At 38.7% G+C, this 18404-nt stretch overlaps 1 protein-coding gene across 3 annotated transcripts in view; it reads left to right on the top strand.

Annotated features, from left to right (window-relative positions):
• Positions 1–18404, top strand: part of TRAK2 (trafficking kinesin protein 2) — a 66678-nt gene that overhangs the window by 13543 nt on the left and 34731 nt on the right. For all 3 annotated transcript variants that reach the window (XM_046018258.1, XM_046018256.1, XM_046018257.1), the window contains exon 2: positions 15494–15783. In XM_046018258.1, coding sequence (XP_045874214.1) covers positions 15693–15783 — 91 coding nt within the window. In that variant the 5' untranslated portion in view covers positions 15494–15692. The remainder of the gene's footprint in view (positions 1–15493; positions 15784–18404) is intronic.

Below are 18404 nucleotides of genomic sequence, written 5' to 3'. Positions count from 1 at the left end.
AAGGAAGACACAGGTTCTCTAACTTTTATTATTTCTGTTTTTAAACTTTGTATTTACCCTCCTGCGGTGTTAAAATGGTGTTTCAGTGGGTCTTAGCTATTTTACTGGAAGGTAAGCTCTGAAGACCAGATTATACAGTAATACACTTAAGTCTGCCAGCTTACATCTGTTCAATTTATTCCTAATCTCCCGTGAACTCTGTAGGTTTTCAGATGATGATGTCTCTTGATTTAATCTACTACCTAAATTTTGCCGGTCAACATTGGAAGAAAGTACTTTCTGATGTGTTGGGGAAGAATTTATTTGGTTGTAGAAATAGATTACATACCCTTTTGTGGAATCTGTTGTATAAAATGTCTCTGCTCAAGATGTTTCCCCCTATTTTTAGTAAAGAGAACAGGAAATCCCAAACTCTATAATGCCATTTACTTTGCATTACTCATTTTGAAGACCTATAATTTTTTTTCCTTTTTTTTAAATCAAAAGGACATAAATTTCTGTTTAAAAAAATTTTTTTTAAATATAATAGCTCTGCTGATTTTAATTCTCAGAATATAAATTCTTGACATCAGTTGCTCTCGTGAACAAATATTGTAATATGTCTATAACCCAACGATCAGCTGAGTGTCCAGACAGGCTCTTTATTTAAAAAGCTAAATAGTTGGCTTGAACCTCCAGTTTGATGTTATGGGGAAACCAAAACCCTCCCTAAGATTTCTGCAAATTCCTGGTGTTCTTGTGGCCTCCGAGCTATTGTCATCTGGAGAGGGTTTCTTTCCCTTGCCTTCTCTCTCCCTCTCCAGAGAAAGAAAAAACAGTTACTTCCCTAGTCTTTTTTTTTTTTTTTAAGATTTTATTTATTTGACAGATAGAGACCACAAGTAGGCAGAGAGGAAGGCAGAGAGAGAGTGGAGGAAGCAGGCTCCCCGCTGAGCAGAGAGCCCGACGTGGGGCTCGATCCCAGGACCCTGAGATCACGACCTGAACCGAAGGTAGAGGCTCAACCCACTGAGCCACCCAGGCGCCCCTAGTTACTTCCCTAGTCTTAATGCAGAACATTTTAGCCTTCCTTTTGATGCTGCAAGCCCTCACCTTCCACAAGTGGCTTTTCTGTGTATTTTCTCAAACAAAAAACATTTGTTTCCTAAGAGGAACTCTGCTGTCGTATATTAAGATGATGAAATGTGTACCTTATTAGGTATGATGTGATAATAATAACCCTTTTAGTCAGTCTTAGTTTCTCCATTTATCAAACTTCCAAATAGTTAAATAACTCATACTAAACTCAGTCTCCACTCATTAGAAATTCTAAGAAAACCCTATCCTGAAAAAGCTTTTGCAATTTTTTTTTTTTAATTTATTTAACAGAGAGAGAGATCACAAGTAGGCAGAGAGGCAGGTAGAGAGAGACAGGGAAGCAGACTCCCTGCTGAGCAGAGAGCCGACATGGGGCTCGATCCCAGGACCCTGAGGTCATGACCTGAGCTGAAGGCAGAGGCTTAACCCACTGAGCCACCCAGGCGCCCCAAGGTTTTGCAATATTGCAATTGAATTTACCGTATAACATCGTGTAGCTCTTTTGCCGGATCATACAGAGAAGAGGGTGCTGTCCTAAAAGGATATAGGATTTCAGACAGAGTTTAAGTGTCAAGTTGTTCTTTCTCTTGGGGAAGTAAATCAACACTGTTTTGTGAATGTGAGACTGAAGTGTACCCTTTTGAGGTTTGCATTTATTTAGTATCTTTGAGCTATTTTCTATCCTATTTTCTTTGACTAGACTGCCGTATGACATCACTAAATTATTTTTGACTTCCAGATAATAATTTGCTTTGTTTTTTCATATTTCTAAGCCAATTTTTTGTAGTGTTTTTTTTATTTTTTTTATTTTTTGTAGAAGGGAGTTTGAAAAAAAGAAAGGGTGATGGAAAGAGACATAAAACTGGGATGTGTAATTAGTAGGCGATTCTATCTTGAGGATTTTATATATGTACTATTTCCTCTGATACTTACTGTCACGCTGGAATGTCAAGTAAAAGATGGGATTCTGCCGAGTAGTAGAATTTTGAAAAGATGATGTTGTTAATCTTATTCAGCCGTTTATTGCATTTTCAATAAAAGTTTGGTGTCATTACAGCTTTTTATTCGAGGTACAAAATACCATGATTTAAGGTGTAGACCAGAGGTCAACCAACTATAGCCTATGGATCAAATTTAGCCAGTTACGCGAGCTAAAAATGGTTTTTACATTGTTAAAGGGTTGAAAAAAAACAACAAAGATAATTGGTGATAGAAGCTTTATATGGCTGCAAAGCCTAAAATATTTACTACGTGGCTTTTTACAGAAAAAGTTTGCTGACCCGTGGAATGTAGCTTATTCATTACTTTTAAACACTTGTCTTTGAACTTAAACGTTTTCCCTTCAAAGTTTTACCAGATAACGAAGCACCTGAGAATGTCAATATTGAGGCCCAAACTCACTTTAAAAAAAAAAAATTCCTTAGTTGAAATCTAATTACACTGCTATAGAGTAGGTAGGTAGTAATATATACAGCAAATGTTTCCTATTCAGGCACATGTTCAAACTTTAAGAATTGAAGAGACACAATAATAATTATATGAGAAGCAGTCTGCCTAAATAACAGTAGGGTTTCCATAGTTTTTTTTTTTTTAAATTTTCCCCCTTTATCCCATACCTTGCTCCAAATATCCCTCACTTTCCAGCCCACAAGGCAAGCATTTTGATGTGTCTATAAATTTAATGCAGGAAAAAATTTAATTTATTGTGTAAATGTCGTTATGGTAGCTCTCTAATTTTGCTTCTTGCTTTATACCCTCAGCACTGTATTTCTAGGGCTGTGTTGCTCCATGTGTGTATCCACCACATTTGACCAATCTGCTCTTTTTTTTTAAAGATTTTATTTATTTATTTGACAGACAGCGATCACAAGTAGGCAGAGAGGCAGGCAGAGAGAGGTGGGGAAGCAGGCTCCCTGCTGAGCAGAGAGCCCGATGCGGGGCTCAATCCCAGGACCCCAAGACCATGACCTGAGCCGAAGGCAGAGGCTTTAACCCACTGAGCCACCCAGGCGCCCCTACCAATCTGCTCTTTAGGAAGTAGGCCCTCACCTTACTATCACTAACAGTAATACAGGAGACAGTCTCCTACATGTCTCTTTATAGGCTGATAGGAGAATTTCTTTGAGATAGGTAATTACCAGGAGCAAAATTGCTGATCTTAGGGTACATATATACTTAATTTGACTACGTAGTTTCTGTTGGTTCCTTTGATTGGCTATACTCCCATCATGCATTCTCACCATGGGTTTTTTATTTGAGGAAATTTTTGTAAGAGTTTCCCTAACACCAGTGGTTAGTGACAAGAAAGGATTACCTTAGGTTAGAATAATTGTTAGAACTGCAGTTCCAGGTGAGATATATAGCCATGCTTTTTATAAGAGCATGTGCTTTTTTGAGAGTAGAGCTGTTAACAATGTGGAAGGGTAGGAACTAATCTGAATCCTGAATCTTCTATGTCTGGATAACCAGGTATCATGAAATGGTATTCATTGTATTTTTTTTTTATTTATTTATTTGACAGAGAGAGATCACAAGTAGATGGAGAGGCAGGCAGAGAGAGAGAGAGAGAGAGGGAAGCAGGCTCCCCGCTGGGCAGAGAGCCCGACGCAGGACTCGATCCCAGGACCCCGAGATCACGACCTGAGCCGAAGGCAGTGGCCCAACCCACTGAGCCACCCAGGCTCCCTTCATTGTATTTTTTAAATTAAGTTATTTATTTATTAGTGAGGGTGGGAGGGGTAGGGGCAGAGGGAGATGGAGAGAGAGAATCTCAAGCATCCTCCCCACTAAACGTGGAGGACAAATCCGGACTTGATCTTAAGACCTGAGATCATGACCTGAGCTGAAATCAAGAGTCAGACACTTAACTGACTGAGTCGCCCAGGTGCCCCGGTATTGTTTGTATTTTATAATTCTACCTCTTTATCTACTTAACTTTTAAATTATATTTAACACATACATAATGTTTACTGTTCAAGTACTATTATATATGTTTATAAATATTAACTCATTTAATCCACATAACCTAGAAGAAATGTACTCTGATTGTCCCAATTTTATAAATGAGGTAACTGAGGCATAGAGAGATTAAGTTATCTAAGTATAGATTTCTCAATTTTAATATTACTCAGTAGGGTATATGGAGAAGTAAATAAGAATCTGTCAAAAATAAATGGGTTATATAGTATGTATTACATCATAGTCCATTACAAATACAAAGGTGCTAATCAACTTTTGAATACCAATATATGTAATTCATCATAAGGCCAAATAGGAAAGAGAAACTACTTTCCTATAGTAGAGAAATCTACTAACATGTTTAATATTGTTAGTATCATACTTCTAAGATTTGAAAATAAAATGCAGTGGTAATGATAACCTTTTATTAGATGCCATTGCTGGTACTCCAGCACATTGGATGTGTGATTTTGCCAGATGGCTGAAATTTGATTATTTTTTTTTAAGATTTTATTTATTTATTTGACAGACAGAGATCACAAGTAGGCAGAGAGACAGGCAGAGAGAGAGAGAAGAGGAAGCACGCTCCCCGCTGAGCGGAGAGCCCAATGCGGGGCTCGATCCCAGGACCTGGAGATCATGACCTGAGCCAAAGGCAGAGGTTTAACCTACTGAGCCACCCAGGTGCCCCTGAAATTTGATTATTTAAGCACCATAAAATACTATCTTTTAATATTTTATTTCAAATCCCGTTTTATAAATTCCCAAAGAGTAGTTATAGAAGTATGATTTAACATTTTCCTTGTAATTGGGGTAGTATTTTGATAACTGTCATTGTACTTTGATGAGGATATAAATGCGAAATATGAAACAAAACGGCTTTTGACAATGATTAGATCTTGCTTTCTTGAAAAAGCCTGTAATATTGTTTTGCTTTTGGATTATTTGCCTAACTTTATAAAAGGTAAAGTATGGAAATGCAGCCACAGTTGTATAATGTGGCTGCTCTTCTGTAAAATTGATCATTGACTCGCAAGTGTTTCCTTACCTAGAGAACCTTCTTCAGTGTTGCTGAGGTGGTTTTAGTTCTTAGTAATTTGAAGACCCTGATGAATCACAAAGACTTATTAACTGTGACATACTCTCTTGCTATTCACTATTTGTTGAGGAAAAGTGCAGAGAAACAGTATCCCTTTCCACTTCAGTAGTTTGGGCCAGATTACTTCAGAGGATGTAAATTCATTATCCTTTGCAAACGACATCGGGTTGAAATTTTCTTGAGACCTTTAATATTTGGCTTGAAATGAAATGCCAAGCACAAGACATCTAAAGTTCTATCTTTAAATGTATGGGACAAAAAGCCCTGTTCTTGCACCATTTCTTATAAATCTTTTTAAATGCAAACTGCTCTGCTTAAAATGTATAATTTTTAGGAACTTTCTGGCTAGGGACAGAGTATGCTCCAGAGCAGATTCAGCTCTGCTGATCACCATCACATGGTCGTTTTCAGTTCAGCCATTATTATTTGTAGCATGTTTGTTTTATGTATACGGTTTTGAGGTGTTTTATAAATATTACAAACCCCATTTTGTCCCTAAAAGCAGCGTTAGTGAGAGACTGATGGACACAAAAGTGGAAATAGTGTAAAAAATTTAAAGTGAGAAAATTACACATGTTAAATACATGATTAGACAATAAGGATGATTTTGAAGGACAGTTCCATGAACTACGACATACCTGTGCAAGTGACAGCCGCAGTTGAAGAAATGTGGATGTTTGAAACGGTTTTGGCAGAGAATATCGTTAAAGTGGGATGCCTATATAGTCAAAGATTCAGTTAAAGTTAGGAGTTCAAGAATTTAAAGACTGAGCATGGGGAATGCAAGGGTGGTTATGGAAACTTATCAAAAACCACAGATGGCACCGTGGGTTCGCCGTTTTCCCTAATCTGCAGGTGAAGCTCTGGTGTGGGTTCCTTGGCTGCCAGAGGTTCACTCCCTTCTCCTGTTGGTAGAGATTGTGGCAGGGAGGGGTTGCCTTCCTCAGCAGATGTTTTTTGTAAACAAAACAGGGCAGTTTTTAAAAATGCTCAAAATACACAGTTAGGAGGAAACACAGAGCCCATAAGCCTAAATCTCACTCATGGTTTTGGACCTTTAAACTAATGGATTTAACAGCCTTTTGGAATCCAACCTGTTTGTAAGTAGAGTTGCCTCCATATCTTTCATATTCTGAAACCCTACTGATTTTTTTTTTTAAGATGTGTGTATGTATGTATGTATTTAAGAGAGAGAGCAGGAAGGAGAGACAGAGGGAGAGAGAATCTCAAGCAGATGCTACACTGATCACAGAGGCCTGCGTGGGGCTACTCTCATGCCCCTGAGATCATGACCCGAGCAGAAACCAAAAGCTGGATGCTTAACTGACTGTGCCCTCCAGGTGCCCTAACCCTACTGATCTTTAAAAAAGATCACTAAAAAGGGACAAAGTATTTGCTAGGCATAATTCCTTTTTCCTAAGGGTGTACTTCAAAACTGCTTGGAGACCAGCTGTGCTGAATATAGCCAATGTCATATTCCAGGGCACATTAGTGCAGCTAGACTTGGTGTTGTGGTCTCTGCCTTTGTGAGCTCTGCTGCTCACTCATGCTGAATTTTGGTGGTCACACACACACACACACACACACACACACACACTCCCTTTTTTCCCTAACTTTCTTCTTCCTCCTCTTCTCCTTCTTCTTCCTCTCCTCCCCCTCCCCCTCCTTCCTCCTCCTCCTCCTCCTCCTCTCCCTCCCCTTCTTCTTCTTTTTCTCCTCCTTTTTCTCCTTCTTCTTCTTTTTCTCCTCCTTTTTCTCCTTCTTCTTCCTCTTCTCCTCCTTTTTCTCCTTCTTCTTCTTCTTCTCCTCCTCCTTCTTCTTCTTCTTCTCCTCCTCCTTCTTCTTCTTCTTTTTCTTCTCCTTCTTCTCCTTCTTCTTCTTCTTCTTCTTCTTCTTCTTCTTCTTCTTCTCCTCCTCCTTCTCCTTCTCCTCCTTCTCCTTCTCCTTCTCCTTCTTCTCCTTCTCCTTCTCCTTCTCCTCCTTCTCCTTCTCCTTCTCCTCCTTCTCCTTCTCCTTCTCCTTCTCCTTCTCCTTCGATTTTATTTAGGGGCACCTGGATGGTTCAGTTGCTTAAGCATCTGCATTTGGCTCAGGTCATGATCCCAGGGTCCTGGGATTGAGTCCTGCATTGGGCTCCCTGCTCAGCGGGGAGTCTGCTTCTCCCTCTGCCTGCCACTCCCCCTGCTTGTGTGCTTTCTTTCTCGGTCTCTCTGTGACAAATAAATAAAATCTTTTAAAAAATCCTATGTTTGGGGCGCCTGGGTGGCTCAGTGGGTTAAGCCTCTGCCTTCAGCTCAGGTCATGATCCCAGAGTCCTGGGATCGAGCCCCATATCGGGCTCTCTGCTCAGCAGGGAGCCTGCTTCCCCCTCTCTCTCTGCCTCCTTGTGATCTCTGTCTGTCAAATAAATAAATAAAATCTTTAAAAAAAAAAAATCCTATGTTTACTTTAATTCTAGGCTTTGTGCTTCTATTAAGATGAAGTTTCTCTTATTGTTTTAGCCTTTTTTTGTAAGGCTGTTTTGGCCATAGCATGCTATTTTAAGGAAGTAGTAAGATTCTTTTTAAAGGCACAGGGCCTGTATTTTGGCACACACTGTTGACCACTTTGTTTCCATGGCTAGGCCAAGCTAAGTCATTAGACATGTTTTCTTCAGCAATATTTCTACCAATGGCATGTTTTGGTTGTTCTTTTTAAGTCTTATTCTTGTTTAAATAAGTCACTTGGCTGTTTTACTCTCTTTTCTCCTACATGTGCATGACTTATAAAGGCTGGCATCTTGTTAAATAATGCATGCTTGGTTGATTGAAGAAAAGCAGTGAAGTTGTTCCTGAAAAGAGTGAGTAAAGATCCAGCATGGAAAATAGTTGGTGCTCAAAGAAGTACTAAGAATATGTTGTACAAACTAGGAGGGGCACTGAAAATGTGTCATTTGTGTTTGCCAGAGTTTGCCAGCAGTTTCTACTACATGTAGGACTCTGGCTCTGCAGGCTTTCTGTTTTATTCATGCTTCAAGAGGTAGAAAGAAAAATGATTCATGGCGCTAAACTGACATCACTTGTTACAAGGCAGGAAGTAAATGGGATTTCTTATGTTAAGAGAAGATGCCATTAAGTGGTCAAGAGTCGGGTTTACATTGCTCCCAACTTTGTATGGGGCACAAAAACAGTAAAGATAATAAAATAGTACTATTTGGTGGTGATAGAAATAATAACTAATATTTGCATGGCACTTACTGTAATCTAAGGCATTGTTCTAAGAGCTTTACATGTATTAACTCATGTAATTCCCTCAGCGACCCTCTGAGGTAGGTGCTCCTATTATCCTCTCATAACTCACGTAATCCCCGTAGCAACCAAATAAGTAGACCTCGTTATTAGTTCCGTTTTACAGATGAAAAATGAGATTAAGTAATTTGCCCAGCCCTACAACTAGTAAGTGGTGGAACTGGGACTCAGATATGGGCAGTCTAACTCCAGTTTCCACGTTCTTAAGCACGGTAGTAGGCTGACTAACGGCTGCCCAAGACACCCAGATCCTAATCCCCTGGAACCTATGAGTATTACCTTATATGGCATAAGGGATTTTGCAGAAGGGACTAAATTAAGGATTTTGAGATGGGGAGATTCTCCTGGATTATCTAGTTGGGCCTTAAATGTAATCATAGATGTCCTTATATGAGGGAGGTAGACGGTGATCTGGCATAGCATGGGTTACATAGCGATGAAGGCGGAGAGATTTGAAGATTCCTGCTACTGGCTTTGAAGGTGAAGGAAGGAGCTCTGAGCCAAGGAGTGCAGCCTCAGAAGAGACCAGGAAGTGGACTCTTCCCAGAGCCTTCCAAGGAAGCACTGTCCTGCCAGTACCTTGTTTGGATCCATCAAAACCACTTCATCCTTCAGTGTCCAGAACTGTAAGATAATGAATCGGTGTTGGTGTAAACCACTAAATTTGTGGTAATGTGTTACAGCAGCAACAGGAAACTAATGCAGCTACCATGCTACGAATAAAGGTACTAGTTATGGTTAAAGCTTCTGTTACAGTGGCTCTTCCCCCAAAGCCTTGAAGGAATGAGCTTCAGTAATAATATCCCTCAAATTCTTGCTTTATAAGGCACTTGTCACTTTATTGCTTAGTCCTTTCCTCTTTCAATACAAAGACTTTTCAATCTTTAGCCTACATCTGTTACATAAACAGGGTAGCTATTCTGAGCTTAGAGTTGGCTGTTGAGCCAGAAATTTAAGAAATATTAGACAGAAGATGTTATCTGTTCTTCAGGCCTAAACAAAAGGGGGAAGCTGAAGGGAATAAGCATGTTAGTGTCTACTGTATGTCAGGTACCAAACTAGGAATTTCTATTTTTTTATTTAGTTCTCATACTTGACTCTCCCTCTCAAGAGTAGTTAATTATCACTCCCACCTTTACAATGAAGAACTATTAAATAATGTGGTCAGAGTCAGAAACCAGTCAGTAAGATGAAAATTCAAGCTTGTCTAATGCCAAGGTGCATACATTGTTTTATACTCAGCATTGCTACTCCACACTAATCCTGCTGAGGAGCTCAGATCCAGACCAGGGCATATCCCAAGGGTTTACTGAGTTCTAAAGAGTCACTAGCAAGAGCATATCATTTGCAGATCATCCCTGACCTGGTGCACAGTTGTCTCGTTAGGCAGGTTCCTGGATTACCCTAGAGGTCCAGATTCTTCCTGCGTGACTATGAAGATGGACTTAGTTCTATATTCGACTTGGTTTTCTTTATTCTTGCATTTAGAGTTAACACTAAACAGTTACTACTACCTCCAAAACTAATTAAAAAGCGATCCTCTAGAGTAAAGATCTAGAGTCCATAGTTTTTGTTTCTGTGTAATACATATAAATATTTTAAAAAGAAAAAAATATGAATGCTAATGTAAATATTAAAGATTAAGACAGCTAATGGGTAAGTGGCCGGCAGGAAGAATGTCCCAAGGCTATCATTAGATTTTCACAATGGTCTTTTTAAAAATTTTTTATTTATTTCTTATTTTTTTAATAAACATATAATGTATTTTTATCCCCAGGGGTACAGGTCTGTGAATCGCCAGGTTTACACACTTCACAGCACTCACCATAGCACATACCCTCCCCAATGTCCATAACCCCCCCCCTCCCAACCCCCCTCTCCCCAGCAACCCTCAGTTTGCTTTGTGAGATTAAGAGTTACTTACGGTTTGTCTCCCTCCCAATCCCATCTTGTTTCATTTATTCTTCTCCTATCCCCCTAACCCCCCATGTTTCATCTCTACGTCCTCATATCAGGGAGATCATATGATAGTTGTCTTTCTCCGATTGACTTATTTCACTAAGCATGACACCCTCTAGTTCCATCCACGTCGTCGCAAATGGCAAGATTTCATTTCTTTTGATGGCTGCATAGTATTCCATTGTGTATATATACCACATCTTCTTTATCCATTCATCTGTTGATGGACATCTAGGTTCTTTCCATAGTTTGGCTATTGTAGACATTGCTGCTATAAACATTCAGGTGCACGTGCCCCTTCGGATCACTACATTTGTATCTTTAGGGTAAATACCGAGTAGTGCAATTGCTGGGTCATCATAATGGTCTTTGATTAGAATATGGTTAGTTCTGTTTAAAAACCACTTTGGACCAGTATGAGAAGCACTTGCTTCTGTTCTCTCCCTTTACATCCCTTTCCTCCTCCCTCTCTTCTTTCTTCTTTACCTTCCTCGCTCTACTTCTTTCTTCATAAGCAAATTTGTAACTTGGTGCTTTTTTAAAAATGCTTTCTTAGAAATTGAAATAACTTTAAATACAGTTGTAGGTACAGAAAGTAGAAGTCTGTTCTTTACTGAACTTCCTCAAGAGGTATTAATCTGATTTTAAGTATCTAAAAGGGTGAATTCCATGTTTAAGAAGTTGATCTAGGAAATCACTGATTTAGTGATGGATCATTTTACTACTAGATCAGTTGGCCAACTTTTTCTATAAAAGGTCAGATAGGAAATATGTTAGGCTTTGCCTAACTGTAAGTTCTCTGTTACAGTTACCAAGCTCACCCACTGTACCATGAAAACAACCAGGTGGACGGTATTTCAACAAATGAGTCTGGCTGTGTTCTCATTTATAACACTGAAATTTGAATTTCATATAATTGTCACATATTAGGAAACATTTTAACTTGGGTTTTTTTCAACTATTTAAAAATATAAAAACTATTCTTAGCTCACAGTTTGTACAGAAACAGGTGACAGGCCAAATTCAGCATTCAGGCAGTAGTTTGCTGACCCTGCACTAGGCCTGTTATACACTAGCATGTTTATTCTTATATTTGTGTCACCATTCTGTTTTTCAAGATATACTGCTGGGTTTATAATCCATAAATCCAGGTCTCTGGAGTATGATAATTTGAAAGATCGTACAGATCGTGTGTGACATAAAGACTTAGGTAGTAGATGGTTTTGGTTGCCTACTCAAGAATTATCATGCCCTCCCTCACTTCTCTGATGGCAGAACCCCAAGTTGAGATTTTGTCCAAATACCTGGTGGTCATAAACTTCAGGGGAGGTTGTTTTCTTCCTCCTCCCAGTTCCTGGGTGTGGGGGTGGGCAGATAAATCTTTTGGTCTGATCCAATTTTAGTTCCATTCCCCTTGCAGTTGTTGATTTAAGAATGGCAATTTGGCAATAAGGTACATGGGGAAGACTTCAATTGCATACGGTAGACTGTGGGTATGAAAAGGAATTTTTGACAACTGGAGTTAAAGTACCTAAAAAAATACTTTTGAGTATTACTTCATTTTGCACTGGCTAGTGCAGATTGCTGGGTTTTTTTGTTGGTTTTTGTTGTTGTTGTTGTTTTTATTTTATTTATTTGGCAGAGAGAAATCACAACTAGGCAGAGAGGCAGGCGGAGAGATATGCGGAAGCAGGCTCCCTGCGGAGCAGAGAGCCCGATGCGGGGCTCTATCCCAGGACTCTGGGATCATGACCTGAGCCGAAGGCAGAGGCTTTAACCCACTGAGCCACCCAGGCGCCCCCAGATTGCTGTTTGGACAGACATGTTTCAAGGAAACAATTACATAAAAAATAGAATTCTTAAGTTTTTATTTATATTCTAGTTAACATACAGTGTTGTATTAGTTTCAAGTATACAATATAGTGATTCAGCACTTCCATCCAACACCTGGTGTTTATTACCAGTGTGCTCCTTGATCCGTATCGCCTATTTCACACGTTCCCCCCACCCCACTAACCTCTGACAACCGTCAGTTTCTTCTCTGTATTTAAGAGTCTATTTCTTGGTTTACCTCTCTCCCCCTCTCTTTCTCTCTCTCTCTCTCTTTTCCCCATTGTTCATTTGTTTCTTAAATTCCACATGTAAATAAAATCATGTGGTGTTTGTTTTTCTCTAAATGATGTGTTTTGCTTAGCTAAATGCTCTAGATGCATCCATGTCATTGCAAATGGCAAGATTTCAGTCTTTTTTACGGCCAAGTTATATTTCTCGTGTGTGTGTGTGTGTGTGTGTGTGTGTGTGTGTGTGTGTGTGTGTGTACATACCACATCTTCCTTATCCATCCATCAGTCGATGGACACTTAGGCTGTTTCCATAATTTGGCTATTGTGGATAAGGCTACTATAAACATCAGGTTCGTGTATCCCTTTGAATTAATATTTTTGTATTCTTTGGGTAAAGACCTGGAGTGCAATTGCTGGATCATTGGGTAGTTCTATTTTTAACTTTTCAAGGGACCTCCATACTGTTTTCTGCTGTGACCACACCAGTCTGTATTCCCACCAACAGTGCAAGAAGCTTCCTTTCTCTCTACATCCTGCTAACACCTGTTGTTTCTTGTGTTGTTGATTTTAGCCATTTTGATAGGTATGAGGTGATATCTCATTGTAATTTTGGTTTGCATTTACCTGATGATGAGTGATATTGAGCATCTTTTCATGTGTCTATTGGCCATCTGTATGTCTTCTTTGGAAAAATACCTATTTATGTCTTCTGCCCACTTTTTAATTGGATTATTTGTTTTTTGGGGTGTTGAGTTTTGTAAGTTCTTTATATATTTTGGATACTAACCCTTTTTCAGATGTATCATTTGCGAACATCTATTCTATGTTGCCTTTACTATAGAATTTTAATTTTTTTATTTATTAAAATTATCTGAATTCAAATATAGAAAAATTAAATTTCTGTTATGTCAACATAAAATTACAAACTCCTTTTTTGGGAAGAACTGTTGTTTATTCCATTATGTCTTTTTCCTTACAAAATGTAGTTTTCAAAAAAAGGCAAGCTTATGTCAATAACCTCAGAAGTTTTTGAAATTTTACTGGTCCATGTAAACCTGAAAGTTGGTGTTGGAAATCCTGGGCTGTACTCAGTAAACTCCATTCTTTTTTTTTTTTTTTTTAAAGATTTTATTTATTTATTTGACAGAGAGAGATACAAGTAGGCAGAGAGGCAGGCAGAGAGAGTGAGAGGGAAGCAGGCTCCCTGCCGAGCAGAGAGCCCGATGCGGGACTCGATCCCAGGACCCTGAGATCATGACCTGAGCCGAAGGCAGCGGCTTAAACCACTGAGCCACCCAGGCGCCCAGTAAACTCCATTCTTACTGTCTCACTTCCTTACTCCTTGCAGCCTAGCTTTGGGCCTAACTTCTTGGCTGAATTGGTTTCTAGAAGGTTAATACTGATTTTATGGTCCTAGCAGTCCCCCCCCCCCCTTTTTAAACAAATCTCTCCTTTGCCTTTTCTGTAATGTTTAATTCTGTTGCCCATTTCATCTCTGAAACTGTCTTTCATAGTATTTACTGAGAGTGCTTTTCTGTCCTACCTCAGTGACCATATTTCAGTTGCTTTTAATGCCATTATTTTGTTCCCTTTTATTTCTTGGGGGTGACTCTTATAAAACACTGAATGTTTGCAATGCCTATAAATAGTATGCATGAGAATGAGTTAGCCACAAATAGAAGCTGCAAGTTGCTAAGTAGAGACTATTTGGTAGAGACTGTCTTTTGATATAAAACCAGACTTATAATTAGTATTAAACAGTTCTCCTAACTGGTAACGGTTTTTTTCAAGTGCACACACACATTTAATGCATTACTTTTGTTTGTGTACCATTATTAAACCATTTCTTTGTGGATATTTTCTCTCCAGTCATGTGTTTATGCTTTAAAAAAATACCATATGGGCATTCTTGTGCCTGTATTTTGTCATACTTTATGAGTATATCCGTATTATAAATTCCTAGTGGTAGAATTATTGAATTATGGTATATGCGCACTTTTAAAGTTTGTACCAGTTTGCATTTTTATCAACAGTGTGAGTGCTGCTTCTCCATACCCTCCCCAACAATGAATGTAATAAAACTTAATGTTTGCTGATTGAATAGGTGAAAAATAGTTTCTTTCCATTTTTATTTAGTCGTAGGTGAGGTTGAGCATCTTTTATATCAGTGGTTTTCAACTGGGAGTGATTTTGCCTACCAAGGGACATTTGGCAATGTCTGAAGATGTTTTTGGTTTTACATCTGGGAGAGGGTCTGGGGAGAGAATTCTGCTGGCAGACCGCTGAACTTCTGCAATGCACTTGACCAAGCATTATCCCCAAATACTAGTAGTGCCAGAGTGGGAATCTCTGTACCATTCCATATCATCTCCATTGTTGGTTTATTACCTGTACTTCTTGAGTTATTTTATTGATTGCTTTAGGGTTTAAAGTATACATCTTAAACTTACCACGGTTTACCTTCAAGAGATATTTTACTATTTCACATATAATGTAAAAGCCTTATAACGGTATATTTCCATTTTCCTCTTCCTGGCTTTTGTGCTGTTACTGTATACATTTTACTTCTACATATGTTACAGACCCCATAATTTATTATTATTATTATTATTATTTTACTTTAAACAGTTGATTATCTTTAAATTTTTTAACGTTATATAATTTATTATTAGATTGCACCTATACGTTTTGACGTGTGTATATAATTGTGAAACCACCACCACATACCGCAATAATGAATATATTCCTCATCCCCAAAACTTTTCCCCCGCCCCTTCGTAGTCCCTCCCCCAGCCCCAGGAAGCCACTGATCTGCTTTTTGTTACTGTAGATAGGTGTACATTTTTAGAATTTTACGTACATGGAATTAGACACTATGTATTTTCTTATTGTCTGACATCTTTCATCCAACATGATTATTTTGAGATTTATCCATGTTGTATGCGTCACGAGGAAAACATTCTTAATGACAGAAATTCCAGGTAATTGGACTGCTATTATTATAAGAGTGTGCTGAATTCTAAAGTCCCTTGATGTGTTCTTTGTTTTAGGTCATGACTCTCCAGGGTATGATAATCACATGAGAACCCTCATTGCTGCAGATGTCATTTGACTCATCCCAAAAAAGCTGTTTTAAAGAAAATAGCTGTACGACCAGATCCATTTTGTTATTGAATGGCTTAATGGATTTCCTTTACTCTGATTCATACCAAAGCTGCCCTTGTCAACCAAAGCAAGAAAGGATCCTGCATGAATCAATCACAGAATGCCATTTTTACATCACCAACAGGTGAAGAAACCCCCATGAATATCAATCACAGAGACTCAGAGAGTATCACTGGTGAGTCCGGTTTAATAAATTTCGAAGTGCAATTCCTAGCAGGTAAGACCCGCCATGATGAAACCCTGGCCTCGCTTTCCAGCCTGATCTCCTGAGAGACTAACTGAATTAATCTTTCCTCCTCCCGGTCTCCTACTGAATCATCAAAATCAGCCTTACGTGTTGTATGTTGTCTCTGTCGGATTCTCCTGCACCATGTGAGCCCTGGTCAGCAGGACCGCCTTGTCTTTCTAGTCGTATCTTTGACAAGGACAGAGTTGCTTTTTCATACACCCTGCAAACACCTGACAAGAGTTTGTGGCGCTTAAGAAGCTCCCAGGACACACAGGCTATTCAAACACAGCTGTAGAGCCCTTATCTGTAAGACCAAATCAAAAACACTCTGAACGCCCAAAGTTTTTTCGAAACTTTGGTTCTAAAATTCATTGGTGCACAAAACCTGACCTGTGTAGCTATTTCTAGACTTATTTTACTTAGTGCTCGTATTTGTTTGCTGAAAATGTATTAAAGTATTTAAATATGGGCTGCTGCTGCTAAACCGGTTGGAGTTGTTATAGATCCTACAATGCACACATAGCATTACACACATTTTCTAAAACTCCAGAAAATTCTGAAATCCATCCAAACCCAAAGTTTCCATCTTTTATTCAGCTTTATTGTACTCTCTTTATTAAGATAAAATGTGCCCATGTCAGGTGCACAGTTTGGTTTTGACAAATATATACGCTCATGTAACCACTAGTACAGTCAAGTGGTAGACCATTGTTATTGTCCCTCTAAAAGTTCCCTTGTACCCAGAGCCCCCCCTCTCTCAAACACTGGCCTCTGGCAACCATTGATCTGCTCTCTGTCACTATGGATAAAATTTGCTTGTTCATACAATTACATACAAATGAATTCCAGAATTTCATACAAATTAATCTGTGTCTTTTACGTCTGGCTTCCTTGTGCAGCAAGATGGTTTTGAGATTTATGCACATGGTGGTACGTATCCATAGTTCAGTCATTTTTATTGCTGAATTGCAACTACTCAACGCTGCTGTTGTAGCAGAAAAACAGCTACAGACAAAATATAATAGAACAAGTGTGACTGTGGTCCAGTAGAACTGGATTTACAAAATCGGGCAGAGGCAGCAGGCTAGAGCTTCCTGCTCTGCTGACCTCTGTCCTACAGCACTAGCAACTTGGTAATGTCAGAGTTTTTGATCGAAGCCACTCTAGTAGGTACGCCCTGGTATCTCTTTGTGGGTTTAATTTATTTTTCCCTGATTGGACTAATGATGTCAACCATCTATTTACATGCTTATTGGCCATTTCTAGATCTTATTTTGAGTTGTCTATTCAAATCATTGGCCCATGGTAAAATTTTTCTTACCATTGAATTGTAAATGTATTCATTATATTCTAGATGTAAATCCTTTGTTAGGTAAATGGATTGCAAATATTTTCTTCCATACCAGCTTGCCTTTTCATCTTTGTTGTCGCTGTTATTTTAAAATCATTTCCACACCCAGTGTAGGGTTCCAACTCACAACCCTGAGATCAAGAGTCCTGTGCTCTACAGACTGAGCCAGCCACGTGCTCCTGCCTTTTCATCTTCTTGATAATGCCTTTTGAAGAGCAAAAGTTTTATATTTTGGTGGAGTCTAGTTTTCAATTTTTGCTTTCATAATAGTTTGATTTTTGTGTGTGTGTTTCTAAAAAAAAGCTTCACTTCAAGATCACAAAGATATTCTCCTTTGTTCTCTTTTATTTGTTTTTTAATAAAGATTTTTTATTTATTTACTTGAAAGAGAAAGAGAGGACACACAGGGAGAGAGAGAAGCAGACTCCCTGCTGAGGAGGGAGTCTGACAGACTCTGGGCTTGATCCCGGGACCCTGAGATTTTATTTATTTATTTGAGAGAGATTGTGAATTAGAGAGAGCATGAGCAGGGGGAGGGTCAGAGGGACTGGAGAGAGAACGGGAGCCGATGTGCGGCTGAATCCCAGGACCCTGATATCATGACCTGAACGGAAGGCAGATGCTCAGTCTACTGAGCAACCCAAGCACCCTCCTTTGTTTTCTTTTAAAAAGTTTCATAGGTTTTGTTTTTATATTTAGGTGAGTGGTCCATTTTATAGTTAATTTTGCACATGGAATGAGGTTAGGGTCCAGATTTTTTTTCTCCATTGAATGTTTAGTTGTTTCTGCACCACTTATTGAAAACACTGTCTTTCGCCCTATTGAATTACCTTAGTAATTTCATTGAAAAATCACTTGCATTTGCATGTGTGGTTCTATTTCTGGACGCTTCACTGCATTCCTTTAATCCCTAAGGCTATCTCTATATAAATACTACATTGTCTTGATTTCTGTAACTCAGTAGTAAATCTTGAAATCAGATAGTACAAATTGTCTTTGCTCTTTTTTTTTTCCCCAAAAATTATTTTGGCAATTCTAGGTTTTTCACATCTTTACATAAATTTTAGAATCAGCTTGTCAATTTCCAGTTGAATGGTATTACATAAGACTCCAGAGAATTGACATCTTAAGACAATTTAGTCTTCCAATCCGTGAACATGATACATTTCTCCATTTATTTAGGTCTTTTAAAATTTCTTTTAACAGTATTTTGTAA

Source organism: Meles meles, chromosome 9 (assembly GCF_922984935.1).
Source record: "Meles meles chromosome 9, mMelMel3.1 paternal haplotype, whole genome shotgun sequence".
Classification (NCBI taxonomy): domain Eukaryota; kingdom Metazoa; phylum Chordata; class Mammalia; order Carnivora; family Mustelidae; genus Meles; species Meles meles.
This window is presented reverse-complemented; position numbering and strand designations above follow the sequence as displayed.